The 25,811-nt window shown below is 39.0% G+C and overlaps 1 protein-coding gene across 1 annotated transcript in view; it reads left to right on the top strand.

The window, feature by feature from the left end:
• The window catches only part of MRPS28 (mitochondrial ribosomal protein S28), a 75,194-nt gene extending 50,328 nt beyond the window's left edge, over positions 1-24,866 (top strand). The window contains exon 3 of the mRNA XM_081117112.1: positions 24,454-24,866. Within this exon, the coding sequence (XP_080973238.1) occupies positions 24,454-24,622 (169 nt within the window). The 3' untranslated portion in view covers positions 24,623-24,866. The remainder of the gene's footprint in view (positions 1-24,453) is intronic.
• The last annotated feature ends 945 nt before the right edge of the window (positions 24,867-25,811 follow it).

Here is a 25,811-nt window from a genome sequence, read left to right as displayed (position 1 = left end):
AAGGGAGAGGGGGAGAGAGAGAGAGAAACATCAGTGATGAGTGAGTCATTGATTGGCTGCCTCCTGCACGCCCCCTACTGGGGATCGAACCCGCAGCCTGGGCATGTGCCCTGACCGGGAATCGAACTGCAATCACATGGGTCATAGGTTGATGCTCAACCACTGAGCCACGCCAGCCGGCCATAAGTGTGTTTTAAATACTTCAAAGTAAATTGCAGACATCATGATCAAGAATAGTAAATATTTTTTAATAAAGTAAAAATGTTTCCTCAAAGAGAAATATAAATAACAGTTCTGTTTATAAACTGTATTTAGACTTTTAATCCATATTGAATGTATGCAAAGAGGGCTATTTTAATGGTACAGACTCTTGCAAATGTTAGTTCCTATCAAATTGTTGTTTCCTCAAATTCAGTTGTATCCTGGTATGATTTTCAGGTTATTTTGAAACTTTATAGCAATGCTAGTGTTAGAAAAATCAGTTGTTTGTAACTCTTAAATTTTTGGACACAAATCTTTTAAGATTATTGCTTAGTTTATTAAAATTAAAGTAGAAATCAGGAATGTTTATATAATCATAAGGTTCTGATTCTGTGCATAGAACGCTGAGGAATCTAAAATTAAAATCAAACACAATGTAATATCCCATGAAGAAAACGATTTGGATAGTAGAATGTGTTTTGGGTAGAAGTTGGTTGTGTTTGTTCTTTCCTTCTTCTCTGTCACTGTTGTCACCGAACACACTGGACAGCAACAGGACAGGCAAGCAGCTGCCTTTACTGCCACTGCCAGCAGCAGACTGGGACTTGCGCACACTTCTTTCATCTGTCTGGACGGGTGAGGCAGCTGTACTGTACAGCGCTGGCAGGGTTTGCAGAGGCAGCTGCAAGCCAGCTTCACCGCTGGGGAAGTAGCACTTGCTATTAACGAAAAAATTTAACACAAGTATGAGCAAGATAATTGGCAGAGGTGTGTGGGAGGGCTTTTAATCTAAGATCTCGCCCAGATTGAATGAAATAGGACTATTGATTCTTCCTTAAAATATAGGTAATTGATAGAAGGATTTTGACGTTTTAGTTGAGTTTCTTGCCAACCTCCCTTCCTAGAGTCACCCCTTCCTGAGTGACTTAGGACAGGAACATACTACTATGGATTTTTTGTTTTATTCACAAGTGGGCCACATATTCAAAATTCCTTTCATCTGTGGATAGCATATGAGGTTTTCTTCTTATATTAGCCATAGTTATAATAGCTTAGAAAATTTTTAAATATTTATTAATTTTTTTAGCACTTTAAAAACAATCTCAACAACAGTTTAACTTGAAACGATAAAAGTGCACAGATACTGGTTCAGTGTTGCGCAGAGAGGCTTGATAGGTCAGTGAAAACGCTGCTATTCTTGAGAGCTGACCCCATAGCACCTCTGACTCCAGGCTTCTAGTACTGGGCCTCCCAGCTTTGTTTTCAGACATCTCATGAAAGAAACTAGTGTTGCTGAAACCAGAGGATACAGACATTGCCTGGAATTGGTCATTTAGCCAGAATTCTGGGGGTAAATCTGGGATTTGGAGACTCATCTTCAAAATCCCAAAGGTCTACTGCTTTCACTGTGAGCAGTCACTTCTTGAGATTGAGCCATCTTGAGGTAGTTATAAAGTGTTGTTCATGCCAGTGACAATTTGTGAATCTTTTGAAAGTGTGACTTCATTTCCCCTTCTTCCAAAGGCATCACTTCCTCAGTGCAGCCTAGGCCCGTCGCCTGGGGCTCAGCACAGTCTCTGTGGCCACTGAGTTACCAGCTTTCCTGTGGGATTAAATACAGGCCCTGAACAGTCTGAAGCAAATCAGAAATGTTTCCCCTGCAGCTTTAAGTTCACTGTGCTCCGAATTCTGTCACCTCAGCAGGGAACTGTGTGTGCATTAGGGCTTCTAAGTTGAGTCTCAGGTCTGTCTGACTTGCTTACTTATTTATTATTTAATCTCTTTACACACAGGGTGGGCAAAAGTTGGTTTACGGTTCATATGGAAAATAATACAATAATTAATAAATAATAAAACACGAATAAACTGTTTTGTGTACTCACAAATGTAAACCTACTTTTGCCCCACCCATATTTTCTCCAAATGATTAAATTTATAAAGTAATTATCAAAGATTGTATGTCTCACTTTTTCTTAAATATATGCCCTTTTCTAGGATTAGGGCTAGCATTCCATTAATCTGATTTAAAATTTTAATTTTATTTTTAAGATCAGTTTTATATCACTTATTTATCTATTAGTGGGAAGAGGGAATAATAGGTATTTACAAATGATGGGTATTTACAAATTCCTTTCAGGTATTCCAATACCTACGTCCAAAAAGTAATGAAATATAATCGATGTTATGCTCTTCATTGCTTTTCATGTGTGAGAAAACTCTTTCAACAATCTTTCTCCCCCAAGGGTACTGTAGGTTGCTTGTACTGTCAGTACTTTTCTCCATTTCCTTTGTCCAGTACAATAGCCCCCTTGCCCCTTTTTTTGAGAGTGGTGGTAGAATTTCACCTCGCATTTCAAATGTAGATGATGCATTGTTTGGAAAAGCTGGCTTTGAAAAAGGTAGTTTAAATCTAAGTGAATTATCACCTAGGTTGTGTGTGTACCTAGACCAGCAACCCGATACTGTGGGAAAGCTACACACCACCTTTGGAGAAGGTGGAAAAGAAAGATTCTGCTCTGTAGTTTCTTTTGCTGTGAAATAAAGGCAGGGCTTCTTCATCATCTGTCTGATGTTCTTTCCAAATGTGTAGTCTATACGCCAACCTGCAAGACTGATGTCAACGGCAAAATTTACAAGAGAAACTTTAAACATCATTTTGACTAGGGTAAGATTCCTTTAATGACAGTCTCCAGAACAGAGCAGAGAACCTGCAGATAATGAATGAGTTCTAAAAAGAGTGGCCACAGACCCCTGTGTGAAAGCCTGGCGTCTTCTTACCACACATTCTGCTCCGTGTGTAATCCATTAATCTCACCCAGACGTGAGGAATCGGAGGATCTGCGGATGAGGCCCAGAAATCAGCCTTTAGCACATCCCCAGCGACCTCCAGTGCTTACTATAACTGAAAAAGTGTTTCCAATTTAGCCCTCATTAGCATGTATTTCTGAATAAGACGATTTGGTTGCCCGGATTAGACCCAGTTTACTTTTCAAAACCCTCTAGGAAATTAAGGCAAGGCCCAGGGGCACAGGAGGGGTAACGATAACATTGTGGACAGAAGCCAGAAAAACTCTTCTTCAAAAGAACACCTACAGTGAAATATTTACTAACATATTTGCTTTCTTTCTTTATTGTTTTACTTTCATTTATTTTATTTTTATTAAATTATTGGAGTGACACTGGTCAATAAGATTACATAGGCGTCAAGCATACATTTCTATGATGCGTGATCTGTATATTGCATTGTGGGCCCACCATCCAAAGTCAGATCATCTTCCATCACCATGTATTTGGCCCCCTTTATGCTTTATTACCCCCCTTCCTTGTGGTAACCACCATGTTTTCTCTGTCTGTGAGTTTTTGTTTGTTTTTCTTGTTTGTTCATTTGTTGCTTTCAGTTTTACATCCCACATAGGAATGAAATCATGGTTCTTAGCTTTTTCTGACTGATTTTGCTTAGCGTCATATTCTCAAGGTCCATCCATGTTGTCACAAATGGCAGTATTTCATCTTTTCTTATGGCTGAGTAATAGTCCATTGTATATGTCCCACATCTTTATCCAGTCCCCTATCAGAGGACGCTTTGGTTGTTTCCATGTCTTGGCCACTGTGGATAATGCTGCAGTGAACATAGGGGTGCATGTATCTTTGCAAATAAATGTTTTCAAGTTTTTTGAGTAGTTACCCAAGAGAGGAATTACTGGGTCATATGGTATCTATTCTTAATTTTTTGAGGAGCCTCCGTACTGTTTTCCGTAGTGGCTGTAACAGTCTGCATTCCCACCAGCAGTGAAGGAGGGTTCCCTTTTCTCCACACCCTCTCCAGCACTTGTTATTTCTTGTCTTGTTGATAATGGCCATTCTAACAGGTGGGAGGTAGTATCTAATTGTAGTTTTGATTTGCATTTCCCTGATAGCTAGTGAAGTTGAGCATCTTTTTATATATCTGTTGGCCATTTGTATGTTCTTGGTCTGAGAAGTATCTATTTAGGTGGTCTGCCCATTTTTAATGGGATTATTTGTTTGTTTGGTGTTGACTTGTATGAATTCTTTATATATTTTGGATATTAACCCCTTGTTGGAGCTGTTGTTTGCAAATATCTCCTGTTTGGTTGGTTGCCTTTTTGTTTTGTTGGTGGTTTCTTTGGCTGTGCAAAAGCTTTTTAGTTTGATACAGTCCCATTCATTTATTTTTGCCTTTTCTTCCTTTGCCTTTAGGGGTCACATTCATAAAATCTTCTCTAAGACCAAGGTTCATAAGTTCAGTACCTATGTTTTCTTCTATGTGATTTATTGTTTCAGATCTTATATTTAGGTCTTTGATCCATTTTGAATTAATTTTTGTACATGGGGACAGACTTTAATTGTTTCAGTCTTTTGCATGTGGCTTTCTAGTTTTCCCAGCACCATTTATTGAAGAGACTATCTTTTCTCCGTTGTGTTTTTGGCTCCTTTGTCAAAATTATCTGCGGTCTTATTTCTGGACTCTCAGTTCTGTTCCATTGGCCTTTGTGTCTGTTATTCTGCTCATACCATGCTCTTTTGGTTATCGTAGTATAATTTGCTCTGTAGTATAATTTGAAGTCAGGTAGTGTCATACCTCCAGCTTAATTCCTTTTTTTAAGGATTGCTTTGGTCTTTTCTGGTTTCATACAAATCTAATGATTTTTTTGTTCTATTTGAAAAATGACATTGGGATTTCGATGGGGATTGCATTAAATTTGTATATTGCTCTGGGTAATATGGACATTTTAACTAAGTTGACTCTTCCATTCCATGAACACGGAATATCTTTCCACTTCATTGTGTCTTCTTCAACCTCTTTCAGTAATGCTCTGTAGTTTCCAGTGTATAGGTCCTTCGCATCCTTTGTTAAGTTTATTTGTAGGTATTTTATTCTTTTGGTTGCAATTGCAAAAGGATTTGCTTTTTTTCATTTCTTTTTCTGAAATTTCATTGTTGGTATATAGGAATGCAGTGGATTTTTGTACATTGATTTTGTATCCTGCCACTTTACTGACGTTTATTTCTCATAGTTTTTTGGTGGAGTTTTTAATATTTTTTGTACATAGAAGCATGTCATCTGCAGAAAGTGACACTTTTACTTCTTCATTCCCAATTTGGATGTCTGTTTGTTTGTTTGTTTGTTTATTTATTTATTTATTTATTTATTATTTCTCTTGCCTGATTGCTCTCTCTGGCTAGGACTTCCAGAACTATGTTGAATAAGAGTGGTGAGAATAGACATCCTTCTCTTGTTCCTGATTTTAGAGGGAAGCTTTCAGTTTTTCACCATTGAGTATGATATTAGTTGAGGGTACAGATTTTCTTAATGATGACTGAGACCTAACAATATATTGCTTGTGCAGTAAATTTTTAAAAACAGTTATGTTCTGGACATGGACAACAGTGTGGTGATTGCATGGGAAGAGGGGAGTGGGTGGAGGTAGAAGAGGGCATAGAGGGGATAAATGGTGATGGAAAAAATTAAATTAAATTAAAAATAAATTTAACATTAAAAATAAATGCTGTTATGTTCACAGTGACCTAAAAATGTCAGGAAGAATGTGCATTATAGGCACTCTGCCTAGGAATACTTTCTGCTTTAAAATGACCATGCAGGCAGAGTGTTCAAAAAGTAATAACGGGCTGATTGATGACATAAAAAATGTTTGATTGCACAACTGCATCAGGATGAGACTTATGGAATCACTGTGCATCTGAGCAAGAAACTTTGTCCGAGGGATGTCCTGCTCTCAGGTGTGTGAGAAGATGGTCCATCGCAAAGGATATCTTTTCAGTGCAAGCCAAATCGTGAGGGGAGGGTGAAGATCCTAAGTGAAAGTTGGGCAAGGTCACTGATCTAGTCTTAAGGAATTTGTAGAGGAACTCTGCTCTAGTCTTTGAGTAAGTGTCTCTGAAACTGGGATTGCTGGTGCCTGTCTGTAGAAACTGGGAACAGATGTCACCCCTCCACCCTCCCCCGCCCAGCAACCCCTTCACCCAGCCAGCTCAGCTCACACAAAGACTCCTCCACTCAGACAAGGCTTCATGTTCAATGTTTGCTTTCACTTACTTCACAGATACTTGTAAATGCATATACAGGTGCTTTTTTGTTTTGTTTTGTTTTTACTTATTTATGGGATTGAATCAGAGTTCCCTGAACAGAAAACCCATTTATAGTCCAGCTTCTTTAGAAATCTGTGAAGTCCTAATTGACAGTCAATTTTTTGACATTAAAAAAAAATTGTCCAGTTATCTATGAATTCTTATATGTCAGACACTTAGTTTGGACCTAACTCGGGTAAACACATGGATTCCGTCAGTGTCTGAGGCCCAGGAAACTGACAGTGAGCGGGGAGATGTGGCGTTCGGTGCTAAAATTCAGTCATAATGTAGGTACCCTGTGATTCTAGCATTCAATCAGTTTACTCCTCTTGATCCAGTAACAGTGAAAGAACACAGCCTGGAGTGAGAGAACAGGGTTTGAGTCCCTGCGCTACTGTTTCCTAGCTTTGTGACTCTGGGAAAGTGTTTTCCCTTGGAAAACGGTGCTAGGAGCATGTACTTCTAAAGTTGTAGTGTGAGAGTCAACGAAGTAACACATGAAGTGCAAAGCACCACGCGAGGCAAACAGCAGGAGTGAAATCAACTCCACTGAAAACAAGGCCAGTGCTCCGGAAATACATACATGTCTCTGTGGCATCCTCACCAGGTCTTGGTGACAAGGCACTCATGTTTCCCTGGTTGGACAAATAACCCCCAGGACACTTATTCAGGCACTAAATCAGAGGAGTCTGTACATCCTATACTATTTGTTGGCAGGTCTTCACATATCTATTTTGCTATTTGCCCTTTAATTTTATTTATGAACATGATTTGGTCGTATGCTAGTGAGCACAATAGTTGAATTCATTAGCTTCTAGAATAAGAATACTTTAAGATACAACATGAACTTCTTGTGTACAGAGAAATCCAGATCACAAGCAAGGAGACCTTCTTGCTTTTCCAGTGATGAATTTTAAATGCTGCATAATAAACTTGTATCACTTAATAGAGGACAGCTCTGTCTCTCTCATTTATTTAACAGCTGCTCTGCAAACACCTTTTTTTTCTTTTACCATTTTAAGCAAATAATTTTATTTTTTTCAAAATAAATACAGGTTACTGTATCAGAATCACAAAAAGGTATGTGACTTAAAGCTAGTTTACAAAGTGTGTCATGAAAACGCAATGATATAACTTGAGGGCTCAAGCCCACGCTTTCCATGCTTTCAGAACTGACACAGAGCTGCTTGTAGCTTCCTGGCTCCTGTGTACATGTCAGAGGAGAGTGAATGTGGTAAATGTAAAATATTAGATAATACCTTTATCCTTTTAAAATAAAATCAGAAAGTGATTTCCTTTGTAATCCAGCTTGTAGTGTAAGGTAATATCCAGTTGTCTTTGATTTAAAGAATAAAAATCTTTGTTTTTTTCCATTTATTCCATTTCTACCATTAATTACACACACATACACATTTTAGTTTGTTGTTTATGTTGTTTCAGTCTACTAAAAATTAGAGATATATTTCACATGGATAGGCCTTTCAGGAATGAAAATCAGTGTCAGTTCAATCTTAATTAAACTTTGTGAGTTATGATTTTGTGATTGCCTGTTACTACTTAAAATGGTAAGTCTAAGAGATTATTCTGCTCTTATTCCCTTAAATTATTGTACTGACGCCCTTTTCCTGTATATCTCTTGCTGCCGCTTTCTTGTGAAATTTTACATATCTATGGAACAGTTTCTGAAAACCCAGGAAAGTGTTAATGTGTCTTTGAGAAGGAATGAGTTACCTTTTATTTCTTTAATGATAATAAGTTAAAATTTGCCATCAATTCTAAAAGGCAATAATTCAGAGACTTTTTTCTGGTTCTAAAACTAATGGTATGTTTATTAAAACTAATGGTATGTTTATTATGGAATAATTATTACCATCCCACCATGAGATAATACTATTACTAACATTTTTATTTCTTCTAAGCAAGCGTACACTTTTTAGAAGGTGGGTTGCCGTCATATATCATATTTTGTAACCTATTTTTATTATATATGCAGCGAACATTTTCTTTTTACCACATATTCCCTTAACTCATTTTTCTCGGTTGTATAGTCCTCCTTGTAGAGATATATCATCATTTATTTAACAAATCCTTTGTAGCTGAATATTTGGCTATTTCTAAATGGTTTCTATTTTATTTTATTATTATTATTTTTTAAATATATCTTTATTGATTTCAGAGAGAGGAAAGGAGAGGGAGAGATAGAAACATCAATGATGAGAGAGGCATTGGTCAGCTGCCTCAAGCCCGCAACCCAGGCATGTGCCCTGACCGGGAATTGAACCCCGATCGCCTGGATCCTAGGTCAGCACTCAATGGCTGAACCATGCCCGGCCTGGCAATGGTTTCTATTTTAAATAAAGCTACAGTAAACATCCTTATGCTCATCTCTCCTCACTTGTATAGGATAAAATCCTGAAAGTAAAATTGCTGAGTCCATTGGCATAAACACTCATGTTGCTGAATTGGTCTCTAGAAAGGTAGTACTAACTTAAAATTCCAACTAGTCCATTCCTTTGCAAACATGGGCACTTTGTTTTTCAATATTAGTCATAGTAATAACAAAAGTATCTAGATTTAGTTTGCATCTATTTGATCATTAATCAAATTGAGCATTGTTTTTCTTTTGTTTGGGGAGCAGATAGAAGTTAGGGGCCTGTAACTTGTAATTTTTCTCTGGAGAATTCTTAGTCATAGTCTTTGTCCATTTGCCTCTTGGTGTGTCTTAATTTCTTTAACTTCTTTAAGTCCAGATATTGATTTGAGATAAAGATAGGCATAATAGAAGTCTTTCTTGGTATAAAACACAAAAATATAATATTCATGTGGAAATAGTAGCTTATATCATAAATTTTCTACAGGGAACATGTAGTTTACAAGTCTTTTTTAATCTTAATGGTATATTACCATTTTTTAGTATTTTATTTGACTTTATCACTCTATAAATATAATGACATTTTAGAATATTCTCAGAATTGGATTGCTTCTTTTATTAATATACTGTTAGAGGTCTTCACCTTTAAAGCCAGCATTCTTCCAATGACTACAAGTCTAAGCTCAGATGTAGTCAGAAAATAAACTTGACTGTGTTTTCAGGATTTGAACTTGGTAGTAGATGGCAGATGTAGTTGTTTGACTGTCGTGTGAAACAAACAAACAAAAGGGAAGAGGAAGGGAATGAAAGGCCATTTCCTTACCCAGCAGTCGTCCAGCATATTGTCTAGGGAATAAAAAAGGAGAAGACAGAAAGGACAAGAAAGAAAGGAACAAGAAGAGAGCCAGTTTTGTGTCCTGTCGCGCACACAGATGTTCCTCTTGGCAGCCCTGAGTCTTGGGCTGGACGGGGGTTTCTGCAGACGTAGAATGTGAGGCTTCTTTGTTGGGGACAGAGTGTTGCCTGTGGTGGGAATTGAGCAGTGATGTATTGTTGCATTGCTGTGATTTTCAGTGGAGACAGTACATTTGAGTAGCTTTGTGAGCAGTGGATTGTTTCAGCCAGGCCTGGCTAATAACATACTCATCTTGGCAAAGTCCATTTAAAAGGTAGAGCTGGCAGAGTTTTGTGGTCATGGAGCCTGTCCCGTACTTGGGCATCGGAGTGACTTTGCAAGCACTAGTTTTTAACAACTAATTCATTCACTGTCATCCAACAGGAGCTTGTAACTGTAAAGTTAGAACTGTAACCACTTTTCAAATGGAACTGTTTTGTTTCTTGGGTTTTGTTTTTTTTTTTTGTAATTACTTAACTAGTCTAATTCAGAATTGTTAAAGAAAATCTCTTTTTAATTGAGTTTCTTTCTTCTTAGCCCACTTGTTCATTTAGGATAAAGTTTTGTTGCAAATAGAAGGTGCAAAATAGATATGTTTTCCATTTTAGCGATTTCTTTGTGTATACCTGGAATGTTTTTTGTTTAAATGTAAATATCATATTGTTTAATGTTTAAACTACATGTTTAAATTTAATCACTAGAGAGCAGAAGTGAGTATTCTGTAATTTGCTTGCCAGTGTTATCTGCCCTGGTCTTCTGAATAGTTGAAGCAGAACAACTAGCTATGCTGTACTAGATGTTAACAGAGATGTTAACTCTATATTAAGGTTAAAATTTATACTTTAAGAATTGATTGAATATTTTTAGTTGTTCCTCTCTTCCCCCCTTTTATGTTAAATATAATATAGAATGATTTTTTTCACATCCATCACCTCACATATTTTTTATGAGAATGTATAAGCTCTACTCTTAGCAAATTTTAGTTATACAACATAGTGTTACCAACTCTAGTCACCATGTTATACATTAGATCCTCAGACCTTTTCTTCTTGTAGCTGTAAGTTTGTACCCTATTATCAACTACTCCCTATTCCCTCCATCCCTTAGCCCCTAGTAACCACTTTTCTACTCTCTTTCTATGAGTTTGACTTTTTTTTTTTAGATTTCACATATAAATAATATCATGCAGTATTTGTCTTTCTATGTCTGATTTATTTCACCCAGCATACTGCCCTGAAAGTCCATCCATGTTGTCCCAAATGGCAGGAGTTTCCTCTTTCTCATGGCTGAATAACATTTCATTGTACGTAGACACCATACTGTTGATGGGTGCTTAGTTTGTTTCCATATCTTGGCTGTTGTGAGTAATGCTACAGTGAACACGAGAGTGTAGATATCTCTTCAATATTCTGTGTTCTTTTTTTCTTTGGATACATACCCAGAAGTGATAGTTTTATTTTTAAGTATTGAGGACCCTCCATACTGTTTCACATAGTGGCTATACCAATGACTGTTTTCACCAACAGTACATGAGGGCTTTGTTTGTTTGTTTGTTTGTTTGTTTTAATATGTTTTTATTGATTTCAGAGAGAGGAAGGAAGAGGGAGAGATAGACACATCAATGATGAGAGAGAGTCATTGATAGGCAGCCTCCTGCACGCCTTATCGAGTCCACAACCCAGGCATGTGCCCTGACCAGGAATTGAGCCTCAGTTTCCTAGACCCTAGGTCTATACTCAACCACTGAGCCACACTGGCCAGGCATGAGGATTCTTTTTCCTTCAAATTCTAGCCAAGGTCAAAGGTCTCTGAAACCGCTGTGATTATCAAAGCTGCCTTCTTTGTTCTTAGTGGCTCTCAGTAGTTGAGGGTCCGGGATGAATTTTAATGGCCTTTTAATTGCTTACATAAAATCTGAACAAGAAGGGAAAGGAGACTATAAAAAGTAATAGAGCCTGGAACCTGTAAGGTCACCCCTAATTAGGTGAGTTGTTGAATGAGAGATTGAATTAGTACGCTCATGAAGGTTTAGAGCTTGTAAGAACCATTGATATCTAGTCAACTCTGTCTTTTGATAGAAAAACGTGAGACCCAGAGAAATGAACTAGTAATAGTCTCTTCATTAGTGAGGAGTCAGAACCTGATTATAGAGCTAATTCTCATATCTAACCTCTCTCTTCTATATCCTTTAGTCTTGACACCAAATCAAAGCAACTTTTATTTGCTGAGCTTCCTCTACATTGAAGGGTTCATCTGATCTGATTCTTACCTTGAAGAAGCCTACATTCTATTTAGAAAACAAGCAGGCTCTCATTAAAAGTTGTTGGTAATGAGAGATTTAAGTAGTAGTTGAAGACAGTAGTAGAAGCCAGACCTCAGAGCACTACTTCATTAATGGCCAAGTGAATCTGCAAACTAGTTATTCTTGAAACTCAGTAAAAGGATATATACCTTCAGACTGGGGTAGTCAGAGGAGACCTTTCGCATAGAGGTTGAGTTTTGAGGTAGGGCTGGATTTTCTTGTCAGTCTCGCTGCTGAATTTCCTACTCCTATAAAATTCACAGAATGTCAGCTTTTCACCCAACAGTTCCCTGGCCTGTCTTTCCTAATAGAATTCTTTGCATTTACCTATGCCTCTAGTATTAGTATTCCATATTTCATCATAGTTGTTTATCTCCCCCAGTAGACTCGGAACTCTTTAAGACCCAGACTTATCTTCATATACTGAGTATCTGCTTGGTACATAATGTTAACAAGTATGTTTCAAATAAATTGAACATTTGCATGTACTCACAGAAATAAGGATTTATATGACAATAACATTGTTATGTTCGTATGATGAATGAAGACCTAACCCCCAATGTGACTGTATTGGAGATAAGGCCTGTGAGGTGCTAATAAAGGTTACATGAGGCCATAAGTGTGGGGCCATAATTCAATGGGGCTGGTGTCCTAATAAAAAGAGAAGACATGAGAGTACTCTCTGGATGTGTGTGTATGAGGGAAGGGCATGTGAGGACATGGTGAGAGGGCGGTAGTCTGCAAGCAGGGAAGAGAGGCCCCACCAGAAGCTGAATCAGGCAGAACCTTGATTGGAGACTTCTTGCCTATGGAACTGTGAGGAAATAAAATTCTGATGTTTAAGAACCCAGTCTAGCCCGGCCGGGCGTGGCTCAGTGGTTGAGCGTTGACCTAGGATCCAGGCGATCGGGGTTCGATTCCCGGTCAGGGCACATGCCCAGGATGCGGGCTCGATCAATGACTCTCTCTCATCACTGATGTTTCTCTCTCTCTCTCTCCCTTTCCTTTCCTCTCTCTGAAATCAATAAAGATATATTTAAAAAAAAAAAGAACCCAGTCTGTGGTATTTTGCTATAGCAGCCCGAACAGACTCATGTGCATGTATATACACTTGATCTGAGCCAAAAGGCCGAGAAATTATAATGCACACATATATAAATGAGCAACTGTAGGAGTAAACATTGCTTAGAAATGAAAGTCCTGCCTCCCTAGATCCTGCCACATGTCTCTGAAAACTTTGCTAACAGCTGTTTACCTTCATAAGGATCCAACTCTATTGCCAAGTCACCCTGCTGCCTCAGAGAACCTCACAGCCAGGTCTGCACCACTTATGACAGGAAGTAGGTGGATGTACACATGCATAAATTCTTTGTTAAACCAACAAGAGTGTAAGCAGTGTATTAGAGGAATCAACTAAGCTCTGATTCCTGAGTGAGTTAGAGCCAAGACAGGAGTGTTGGCTGCAGGGCTAGATGTGGCAGCTGCGGGCCTGGAATTGGTGGGCTTGCACAGCCCACTCTCACTGCTCGGCTCGTGCCCACCCATCCATTTCCTGTTAGCACCTCAAGTCTTCCACTCTGCGTCATTTCATCCCTGCTCCTACAGTTCATCTTCCACAGAGCAGCCAGACTGGTCTTCAAAACAGAAATTCGATCACTCTCTTCCCTTCTGTTGGCTTTCCATGAGCACCTACAGTAAACATTGGTGTGTGGAGCACTCTGTGGCCTGCCTCCTGCCTTCCTCACTGCCCTCAGACTGCCTCTAGTCTCTGTGTCACCCGTGCTTTGTCACCCAGTGCTCTCTAGCCACACCGACCTTTTCTTGTTGTTTAGACATGCCCCCTTTCTCCTGCCTTTGAGCTGACTGCCTCTGTCTTAACTGCCGTGCACCCATCTCTACCCAGCTGGCTTCTTGTTGTCATTCAGAGCTCCACTGAAATGTCACTTCTCCAGAGGTTCCTCCCTTTACCACCCTTCTGATGTCACCCCTCTGTCCTGTCGCCTCATTTTAATTTTCTGCACAGACAGACCTTCTCCTTTGGGACTTGTTGATTTGTTTGTTGATTGTCTTTTTTCCCTACTACAGTATACGTGCTCAGTCTTAGAACCTGTCTTTCTGTGCCCTGATCACTCTTGCAGCTAGAGCAGTACCTGCCGTAGATGGGCCTTTCATATTTGTTGAATAAATGAAAGAGACAGTGATCACTGTGATGTTGGAGCCCCAGGCCCAGGGCAAGCACTCGTGCTGGCCCTTCTCCCTTGAGACTCATATTCTGTTCCCGTGTCTCTGGTCACAAATACCCTGCTCTCAGCAGAAATGCCCTCTAGGACCTAGAAACACACTTCCTCAGAAGTCCAGCTGCTGTTGCTCATCCAGCACATCCACTAATTGACATCCATTGAAAGTTAAACCCAATTTCTTTGAACAGGACATCTTTGAAAACTGTTGTCAACTTCTGTCTACCCCAACAGGAGTCAACCCCTCCTGCTACGTCAGTTTGCCAGCCCCCTGAAGCCTGACAGCCAGACCTGCGATAATTGTGACAGAAGATAGCTAGTTATATGCCTGAACTGTTCTGTGTTAAATCAAGGCCTGTCCTGACTAGACTTTTATTGGGCATTTACTAAGTCCTCTCTGTGTGCTCTCTCATACAGTTTTCCCAGCAATCCCAGCAGGTACATTCTATGGTGATTCCATTTCACAAAAAGGATAACCTTGCCTAGGTGACATATGCTCATAGAGCTCATAGAGTTGTTCACATAAGATGAGTGAATTAGGGAACAGAATTGTTTGTAAACCCTGTCAGTTGGTTTGTTATCCAGGGTTTTAGTTCTCTCTGACCAGTAAACCAATCAACTATGGCTTTCTTTAGCTGTTAGTGTGACATGATATATACTCTCTGAACAGAATTCTGCTGTTCATTCATCTTTTGTTGACAAGTTAGAAAGCTCTGGGGTCTTGAGATCCCTCCCTGCCACCCCCCCCCACCCCCCCATTTTGTAGTCTCTGACTTTGGAAGTCCATTTATGTGGGCCAGGAAAACCGGATCCAGACAACCTCTACAGTATAGTGGAGAGTTTCCACTATAACTCTCCAGTGTAGTGGAGAGTTTCTTAACTCTTCATCAGAGTTAAGAGTTTCCTAGTAAGGACCACTAATCCCTTTGAGTACTGAAGGAAAATTTTAATTCACTCTCCTACCCTGTTTTGTCTTACTTTAAAAGCATAAGAGTTTATTCAGAAATACTTACATTAGTCATATGCTAACCTAAAACCGTTCTTTTAGTATTTTTTGAATGTTTGTTTTGGCTAGTTAAAGCTTTAAGATAAATATTATCTTATCCCAAGGAAGTAGCCAGAACCACATACTAAATAAAAACAAACAAAAAAGCTTTTATTTACTATTTTAAATCATAAATACAGGGTGGGGCAAAGGTACATTTACAGTTTTTCATATGGAAAATAATACAATAATTAATTAATACAAGAATAAACTATTTCATGTGCTCACAACTATAAACCTACTTTTACCCATGCCTGTAGATGCTTTGATTTTGATTGGGAGACTCTGGTGTGTGTGATATTTCTTTTTATGCAAAATTTTATTCCAGTGACATTTGTTGACAGTATTTTACTTTATTAGCATTTGGAACAAAGTCACCCTACAGATGCCAATCTGCTCAGAAACAATTTATTTCCTCAGATTGGAAGCAGAAAAATCAACCATCAACATGCCGGGCGTAAGCCCCCGGTCACTGTGTAGTCACACTCCAGTTTTGATAGGAATGACCCAGAGAGCAGGGAATTCCCGCAGCCTTCTGAGTCACACACTGTCAGCACCTAGGCTGCTAGTCAGGATGGAGAGTACGTGAGTGCAGCTGTGAGATGGGAGGCCAAGGTCAGGAGCAAGTGTGACGACCAATGATAGGGTGGCGGAGGTGTCCAGTGCAGACCCCACTTACAGAGCAGGTTGCAGGTGTTTGGTAGCATCCGAGAATATATATTTACTCTGATTTTCTCAGACAGTCTGTCCAGTGCCTGGTATGTGTGGTGTAGCACAGCGCTGCAAAGTAGAAGTTCGAAAGTCCACATGAGCACAGATTTATTAAAGACAGTAACATATGTATTAGAAAAAGCTGTGCTTGGCTTTTTAGAGTCTTTTTTCATTTGCACACTAAAGAGGATGGTTTAGAAATTGCCTGCCTGGGGAAGGGTCAAATAACTCTTTTTCCTGGTCAGTTTAAGTGTGTGTTCTATCTAGAACAGAATTTAGCAGTCATGTCAGAAGTCCTCTTTAGCTTTGGGTTTGAGCCAGATGGGCAAACTAGTCCTGTGTAACAGATGCTGCGTCTGGAAATGGGGCCGGGCCGGGCCGGGCGCCCGTGCCTGAGGGGTCATTATCGAGTGCCTGCTTCCTGGTCTGCAAGAGTCGAGTGATGAAAGGTGCCCTAATTTAAAGTTTTTACCGCACACCAACCCACCCTCTGACAGTTTGGCTGCTCTTTCTTCTCCGTGCTCTGCTCTCTGCTCTCTGCTCTCCGAAGTTGGAAGACCTAATCGGCACTCAGAGTCATAAAGCTTAGAAATGGAAGGAGCTGGATGCCATCTAATTCACCCGTTCTAAATTGAAACTCCACCACTGCCACAGCAGTGGTCCATCTAGAGAATTCCCTGTGATTTCCTCCATTAACACACAACCAACCAATCCCTCTTCATCCAGCCTCTTTAAGGTTCTCAGATTAAACCGAAACCTGCCAAGTCAGCCGTCCTACAACTTCTACCCGTTTTTCTTCTTTCTGCCTATTTGAGGCACACAAAACAGACACACGCAATAAGTATTATTAAGCCTCTTTACTATTAAAGCCTGTTGCATTCTTCAGACAATTACAAGGTCCTCTTTTCCTTTCTTTTCAGTGTGCTGACTGCTCTCCTTCACTTAAGCTCTTCATTCCGCATAATACGAGATTCTTTCACCATCTTCGGGATAGGCCCAGTTATCAGTGACCCTCCGATTGGGTTGCCAGGATGAATCACAGTGCTCTAGATATGGTCAGAAAAATGGAGGGAGATTATTATGTGGAGTATTATGTAGAATATATGCTTGTACTAATTCACTCTAAACCTGAATTAACTTTTTTGGGAGAAAAACCACATTGGTGACTGTTATTGAGCTTGCAGTGATCTGAAACCACCTTATCACCTGAAGTGCCTTTAAATGACGTACTTTCTGGGCTATGTAGTCCGTTGTCTTTTTTCCTGTTAATTTCACAGAACTTCTTAGGCTTCTGTGCCCTCAGTTTTCAATATGGGGCATGAACTGGAGTGTTTACTAAATGTACCCATTTGGGGATGCAAAGGGCAAATATTAACCAGGGCCTGTATGTGTCAGTCAGGACACAAGCTCTGTTTCAAGCCCTAAGGGTCCTACAGCCAACCTGACTTCAGCCCTGTCAGCACATGGTAGGTGTCTGCTCTTCCCCTCCCTCCCCTCCCTGCAATGACTCTGGGTCTTGTCCTGCAGAGTGGCTGTTCAAACCTTCTGGGTGGCAGCCTGAGTCTGATTCTTTTAGGAAGGAGTCTCAATCTGACCAGCCCACACAGGCTATTGCAGTAACAGTCTCTTAAACATTTCGCTTGCCAAAGGCAACCGAGAAAGTCTCACCTCTTGTTGAAAGCGCACAAATCAGGACCCAGCTGCTGAAGTACTTCTGCCGCCTGCCAAGGAGATTGCTGGAAGCTGGCTTCTCACTCCGTGTTGCCTCTGTGGGCCGGGGGGATGAGAGAGCTCCTTTATTTTTTGTTGATATCTCCTTACCTCATGTAGATGTTGAGTAGGTGTTGAAAATTCAACAATACTTATTTGGTAAGTAATTCAGAGAGACAGAAACAAGAGTAAAATGAACACTCAGTCACAATCAGACCTTGATCTCTCTCTTCCTCTGTTCCATACTGATACAACTTATCTCCGGCAATAAATGTATATGTTTTCTTCTCTCATAAAATAAAAATTATATACCACAAAATATAAACCTTTTTGCTTAGGTGCCATAATACTAGCTCCAACTTTGGTCCCAGTTTTAGTCCTCAGCATATCTCAGGTGCCTGAAAGTATTTACTCCCCTATTCCCCTTGGACCTTTAGGGGTTGTTTTGATATATAGCTTTAATTCCCTAACAAGTGGTCAGAGCAGATGTGACATAGAAGGGCAGAATTAGCATTGCACGTTTTAAATATCAAATGTGAGATAAGCAAAATTGTTTTCCGGTATGAATATATATATTCATATTCTGATCAGCAACAAATTTTTTTAATAAAAATAGACTTAATATGGTTGTTAGCTGATAGGATTATCCTTTCCCAAATTCCTTAACATACCTTATTTTGTAACTCTGAGAAGAGATTATAACTGTCCTTATTGGTGTCATTTGTAATATATTACATTATCTACATATTCCACATTATTAAAATATGCACTTATTTATTAGACATGCTAAAATGTTTCATTTTCACATTTCATAAAATAAATTAATGCTTAAACAAGACAAAACTTTTGTTTGTTGTGGCACAAGATACCAATGATAAGGGTGAGGTTAAAAGGAACTTAGTTTAAGAGAAAAAGAAAGTCATATGTTTATATTAGAATTGCAGAAAAAGATTAAAATCCTTACTTCGGATGATTGCAGTTAAGGAAATACAGTTTGGTGTTGGGAACAACATCCTTTGCTTGTTCCCTAAGGGCATATAGGTTTCCAGTTGCCTGTTGCTATGCATTGTTTATTTTCTCCTCCTTGATAGTCACACAGTATATAGTGTTTATAAAGGGATAGTCATTAGTTTTCTCCAGGGACTTTTGGTATCAGAAGTTATTATAGTAATTTTTGTTTCCCATTTTCATCTTCTAATGACTGGGATAATAAAATGAGGACTTAAGGCTTGTGCTGTATTTTACATTTTAATGAGTGGAAATTTGAAGAGCTATAGAATTTTATGAACACTCTCTACCTTTGTTTTTTTCACCATGGCTGCTGTGCTTGAAGGCACAGTGCAGAGAGTACGGTGGAGAGAGGTCTTGACAGGCAGCTTACAGATCGAACAGAAGGAGGCAACAGGCTGGACGGTCAAGGAAGCATGGTGGGTGGTGTTCTCAAAAGTGAGGCCAATCCAAACACACCAAGCGGTCACATACAAAGGTTAATTGTTAATTGAGTATTTAAGGCTATAACAATATTTGATGTGGCCAATTAAAAAGTCTTAAGTGTTTACATTTTGTATTTATATTTAATCAATTTTACACATAATGTCACTCTATAGTGTATCAGTTTTCAAACACTTAAAATTTTTTAAAAGTAGAATAAAATCATAGACCTGCAAAAGACCTTAGGACTCTTCTTACACTGCGTTTTAATGATGAGTAATGCCTAGACCTCATTTAAAGAACAAAGTATACACAAGATACACACATATTCTCTCTCACACACTCCCACACCCACATTCTCTCTCTCACACACACACACACACACACGTGGTCGAGTTGCTAGCTTCACATATAGATCAACATTGCAGTGAACATTTGTACAAATAAGAAAAACCAAGTTGGTGTTAATTAAATCGTAATATTTTAATTTTTTCTCTTCAAAAAGAAAATACTTTACCTCTTAAGTCTTAAAACTTGTAAGAAAATCAGAAAAAGTTCTAAACTATTTTAACTTACTTGGATGCAAACATAGGTGGTTAATGATTTCAAAAGAACTATTTTTATAACCTCTGAGAATTATGGTTTCAGTAAGACAGCTAAATTGACTAGCAAAGTCAGAATTTTTCACAGTATTCTCTTTGGATACTGAGGTTCAATCCAGGCCTTGTAATTGTCAGCTTTGTATTATTTAATGCATTTGTATCAAAGAACTAGTCAGAGAGAGTCTCTCCATTATCATCTATGAGAACCACCACCGCACACTGACAGATGTTAAAGAATGTCTACGGAAAGAATGTCAAAACCTCTCCAAAGAAAGTCTTTAAACCATGTTTTTAAGGCAGAAATGCAAAACCAGATTTAATTGCCCTTTTCCTAAACAGCTCATACATGCAAGCTCATTTACTGCAGCATATGGTCTGAAACGTGCACAGTGGAAGAGAGCCGTCACGGGGAAGGGCGGGCCTGAATCCATTTGGGCTGGAGTCACAAGGATCAGTCCGAGGCAAGCACTTGAAGTTAAAAGAAAGAAACACACCCAGCAGTGAAGACAAAACTACCTTCATTTTGAATTTGCTTATTGGAGACGTCCTATTTGCCTTTCAAGACAGCAGCATTCAGTGGTTTTAATATGAAATACAAGATTTCTGAAAAATAAATATCTGGGTTTTTTTTCTAATTTAAAAAAAAGATTTAAAAAATAGACAACATTGCATAAAGCCATGGAGGGATTTTTTCTGATAATTTTAAATTCATTATTTTTCTAATGCGAACAATTAAAATGAGTTGGATGGCAGCAACATTGCTTACATTTTATTTCAAAGGGAAGACATTATAAGACTATATGAAGTGGTAAATTCTTACCACCCCTACAGGGATTAAGTTTACAGTTCTTGCAAGAAGTCACAGGTAATTGAGAACTTAAGAAAAGGAAGAGAAAAGAGTCTGTGAATCCTCTCCTACCACTTTGTGGCCTTAAGCAAGTGGCTTGATATCCATGTACCTTACCTTTATGTCTGCAACATGGGGAAGTTGTCTTTCTGGAGAATTTAATTTAACCTCTGAATGGCTAATAAGACAGTTCTCTTGCTGTGTGTCTAGTACAAAGTCACACACAGATTTGAGGGATAATACAAAAAGCAGTAGAAAGGAAAGAAATGTTTGAGGAGTTAGTAATGGCAAACATGGATCTGATTGTTTATTATTGCTGATTCTAATTAGTAGTTACTTATAACAAACTATTTCAAAGTGCTATTTTTCCTGTAAAACTAACCTTTCTGCCACATGTACATTGATATGTTCTAGGACAAGTGTATTTACTATTTTTATTGTCATTGTGAAACTGTCTAAAGCTGCATGGTCATATGGCTATTTAAGTCAAAATTAATTAAAATTAAATGTAATTTAAAAATTTAATTCCTCAGTCACACTGGCCCTATTTCAACTGCTCAATAATCACATTATATAGCGTGTTCTCATTATCACAGAAAGTTATCTTGGCCAGCAGTGTTCTGGTATTATTGATATTGTGATTAAGTTTCAATGCATTCCATTGAAAGGTAAGAACATCAATCATGTATTTTTAGATGGCAGGTATAGAGGAAACTGGTCTCCTACCAGTGCAAAGATTAAGCCAAAGTTAAACTGTAAAAAAGGTACATTTAAAACACAAAACTGCAGTGGTGGTGTTGCTTCTGGTGATGCGATTTTCTGACATAGTGAGCAGCACTGGCACATGACTCATCCCTGTGTCAGCGTCTCCACCCCGCCATCTAAGTACACAGTGATCAGATCCACTGTCCAGGTATCGCAGTCCTTGTGTTTAGGTAACCCTTATTTACCTCAAAATGACCCCAAAGCTATTCACATAACCTTTTTACAGTGTATTGTTATAATTGTTGTATTTTATTATTAGTTATAATTGTTAATCTCTTACTGTGTCTAATTTATAAATTCAACTGTATCATAGGTATGGATGTGTAGGGAAACACATAGTATGTATCAGGTTCGGTATTATCCACGGTTTCAGGCATCCACTGAGGGTCTTGGAACGTGTTCCCTTCGGATAAAGGGGGACTACTGTACTTCCGATAGCAGAAGTCAAAGAATCTTTTAGACGGTTTTTGTTTTGTTTCATGTACATTGGGTGATGCTTCCTTCATTCAGCACACACTAAGGCCTGCAGTTTGCTTTTCATCTCTACCAGCTTGCTGAACCGGTTGCAGAATTTCCGTACTTTTTAGAGATGAAGGCAAAGCTATCATACTATTAACGCTGTTGCATCTAAAAATGGGGACAGTTTTGCCTCTTGTAATTACCAAGAACACCGGCCCTCACGGTGTTCTGTTTTTATTTTTGAATTGGAGATTGCTAGCATTTCTGTGACACAGAACCATCTACACTGAGGGCTTCCTCTTCAGTGTGGCTGTGCTCAGAACTTTTGTCCCAGGTGTCTGTGACATGCTAACCTCTGTTTATAAAGTCGCTGTTCCCCTCATCGTGGTTAGTATATAGTCTACCTATGAGTAATACACCTAAAAACAAGTAAAAAGAAACAGGCCAATAACAAACAATAGAAGGAGAAGAGACTGACATTTGCTAACCACTCTGCCAGTCACTGTGCCAGGCAGATTTCAGAGAGGTTGAATAAATGCAGCAATCCACGCAGCTGCCAAAGCCAGGAAAATAGAGATTTTAGACTGTTGGTGAGCTGGTGGCTCTTATCAGCGAGCATCTTGTTAATTTATTGGCAGACATCTGAGTACCTGCTGCTTTGGCACTGCGCAGACACGGATAAATCCAGTGCCAGATCTTGGGGAGCACACGGTCTAACCGGAGACCAGAGATTTGCACAGGTCACTAGTACAAGAGAATGAGGGCGCTGACATTTGCACTGACGGTGCTGTGTGTGCTCCGTCTGTTATCTCATTTAACCTTCACAGCAAGCCTGCAAAGTGGCTGGATCTCTGTAACAGAGATAAGGAAATTGTGGTTTAGAGAAAGCAAAGGACCCAAGGTTCCCAGCCAGGAAGTAGCAGGGCTCAGATCTGCACCCAAGTCCAGGACTGCAGAACCTCCGTCTTCTCTCGGCATTCCAGGCCCGACTCTTCCTTCTGACATGTGGCTCTTGGGAGGGGCATCAGATGTGTTCTACTTGGGTATTAGAGTACCAGTGGGATGTAGATAGATGGAAAGTTCCAGCAGTGCTGGCAGCAGAAGCCAAGGGACGGGAAGACAAGTACGTGGACTTGCTGTTTATGCCTGAGCATTCCAGATGTGGCGCCGTCATGAGCAGTGACTAGACGGGGGTCGGGGGAGGGCTTGTCGTATCTCAAGCTTTAGCCACGATGATGAGGTTTGAAGGGCTAAGTTGTAGAAATATCTTTTTCCAAAAATGAATACAACTTGATAATTAATTGGAGGTTTTAGGGGAGGAGGGGAGGAGTCAACAGGAATCAAAGCTGATGAACACTGTGGGTTGCGCTGTAAGACAAAGGAAAGCGTCCATCAGAGCGCAGGTGACGTGGACAAGAGCGTTCAGCCGCACTGCGCCCTGGGCTCGCCTGGTTTCCCAGCGACTATTTCACATGGAATGTGTTCTACAGCTGCAGTTTTCTAAGGACGTAAAGCTATGCCTCAGTAGTCTAGGATATCACTTTAATTTTTTAAAACAGACAAAGCCTGGCGGCTGTGGCTCAGCTGTTGAGCATCGACCTAGGATCCGGGTGATCGCAGTTCGATTCCCGGTCAGGGCACATGCCCGGGTTGCGGGCTCCATGCCCATTCGGGGGCGTGCAGGAGGCAGCCCATCAATGACTCTCATCATTGAGGTTTCTCTCTCTCTCCCTTCCTCTCTCTGAAATCAATAAAGATATATTTTTTTAAAAAAAGACAAAAAACGTGATCTCTGCTGTCAAATACACACACACATACATGTATGTTATATATACTTATAGAGGGACTAGAAAATATGACTAACTTTATTATTCTTCAAATTTTACAAAAAGGACATTTACTTCTATAATCAGAAAGAAAAATAACTAAAAAGCCAAATAGCCTATATGTTTGTTTCATGGACCATTTATAAATTCCTTCAGAATACTTCACCAGACAGTGTGTTCATTCTCTTATCTACCAAAATCGTTTTCCAGTGACTGTTTGGGAGAACTTCTCTTCTTCATTTTCTGCTCATATAGAATTATTTTAATTTTAAAATTAACTTAGAGTATTTGCAGTATATATTTTGATTTTAAAGCTTTGTGGTTTTTAATCAGTAGGGATATTTTCACTCACCTGTACCTTTTTGTAATGTTGATGTTTAAACTCTTAAAATAATTGATCAAGGAAGAAAGGTAAATGAGTATCGGTTTTTATTTGGTATTATAAAGTTATTGACCAAATTGAGCCATCATGCATGTTATGGCTGGCATTACTCTTAAATTACAATGCAATCAGTCCCTGTGGCTAAGTACTTTGCACTTAGATTTTGTTTTCTATTTTGCTTTTGTAAAATTTCCTTTAAAAGATTTTAATTTTAGAGAAAAAATGTATCTGAAAATCTTTTAGTCCCTTGATACTCTCCAACTTTAAAAATAAATGATGACATATTAAAATAAATGTCAGTTTTAAGAACCAACTTGTTTGAATTTCAGTTTGAAATACATTTTTATTTTGGTTATAAAAATCTTTAAAGGCAACTTTAAGATGAAAATTCTGATATAACTAAATTATTTTTATGTCAAAAACTATTTCTCAGATACCTAGTGTTAATTTCTTTATCCTGAGCCAACACAAATTTTAGAATTTGTATTGTACTAAAACTAGTGGTTCATGTTATGATATGCAGAATTAAAGAATTTTTTTCTTTTTTTTTTCACTATTTAGGAAATACCAGATAGGAACCAGAGTCCGGCTGCGGCTCTTAGACCTTGAACTTACATCTCGGTTCCTGGGAGCGACAACAGACACAACTATACTAGAGGCTGATGCAGTTCTCTTAGGACTCCAGGAGAATAGAGACTTCAGATCAAAAGAGGAACATCATGAAAAATGAATGGACTTCCCTAGTGTATTTGTTCCTACTGTGTATATCCCGGATAGTCATCAAGAATGCAGTTAGAAAGTTGTGAAAAATGATTGAAAGAAGACATAACGAATGCTATAATCATAGCTCTTATTTGTTAGCATTTTCTTTAGCTATATCTCCCTTCCCCCTTTTTGTACCATTTTTCCCTTTGTTTGGGATACTGTAACCCATATTGAGAAATTGTGTGATTGAATAAATACGTTGTGAGTGCTCTCCGTGTGCATGGCACTGTTTTAACACCAAGAACAGCAGTAAGCAAATTAGACAGAGTCGCTTGCTTCATGGAGCTTACCTTCGACCAGGGGAAGTAGACAGTAAGTGAAAAATATAGCATATTAGATAGTGACTTGTGCTGAGGACAGAAATAAAGGAGGGCGGAGGATCTGAACAGACATTTTTCCAAAGAGGACACTCAGATGGCCAGGAGGTCCATGGAAAGATGCTCAACATCCTGGAAGTGCAAATCAAACCACAATGAGATATCACCTCACACCTGTTAGAATGGTTGTTATAAAAAAGACAAGAGGTAACGAGTGTTTACAAGGACATGGAGAAGAGGGAACCCTTGTGCACTATTGGTGGGAATGTTCGTTGGTATAGCCACCATGGAAAACAGTTTGGAGATTCCTCAAAAACTTAAAATAGAGCTACCAGCATTCCACTTATCCAGAGGAAAGAGAAACACATTCAAAAAGATGTATGTGCCCCCATGTTAATTTCAGAATTATTTACAACAGCCAAGATAAGGAAACAGCCTAACTTGCTAGATGAATAGATAAAGAAGATGTGCTAAATATGTGTGTGTGTGTGTGTGTGTGTGTGTGTGTGTGTGTGTGTGTGTGTATGAATATTACTTGGCCATGAAAAAGAAGAAAATCTTGCCATTTGTGACAGCACGGATGGGCCTTGAGGGCATTATGCTAAGTCAGATAAGCCAGACAGAGGAAGATATATACTGTCTGATCTCACTTATATGTGGAATCTAACAAAAAAAGAATGAGCACATGGATATAGAGAACAGATTGATGGGGGGGGTAAGGTGGATGAAATGGGTGAAGGGAGTTAAAAAGTATCAATTTCCAGCTAAAAATAAATAAAGGGTGTAATGTACACCATGGTGACTATAGTTAATACTGTATTGTATACTTGCAAGTTG

This window comes from Miniopterus schreibersii (assembly GCF_964146895.1).
Source record: "Miniopterus schreibersii genome assembly, chromosome: 17".
Classification (NCBI taxonomy): Eukaryota; Metazoa; Chordata; class Mammalia; order Chiroptera; family Miniopteridae; genus Miniopterus; species Miniopterus schreibersii.
This window is presented reverse-complemented; position numbering and strand designations above follow the sequence as displayed.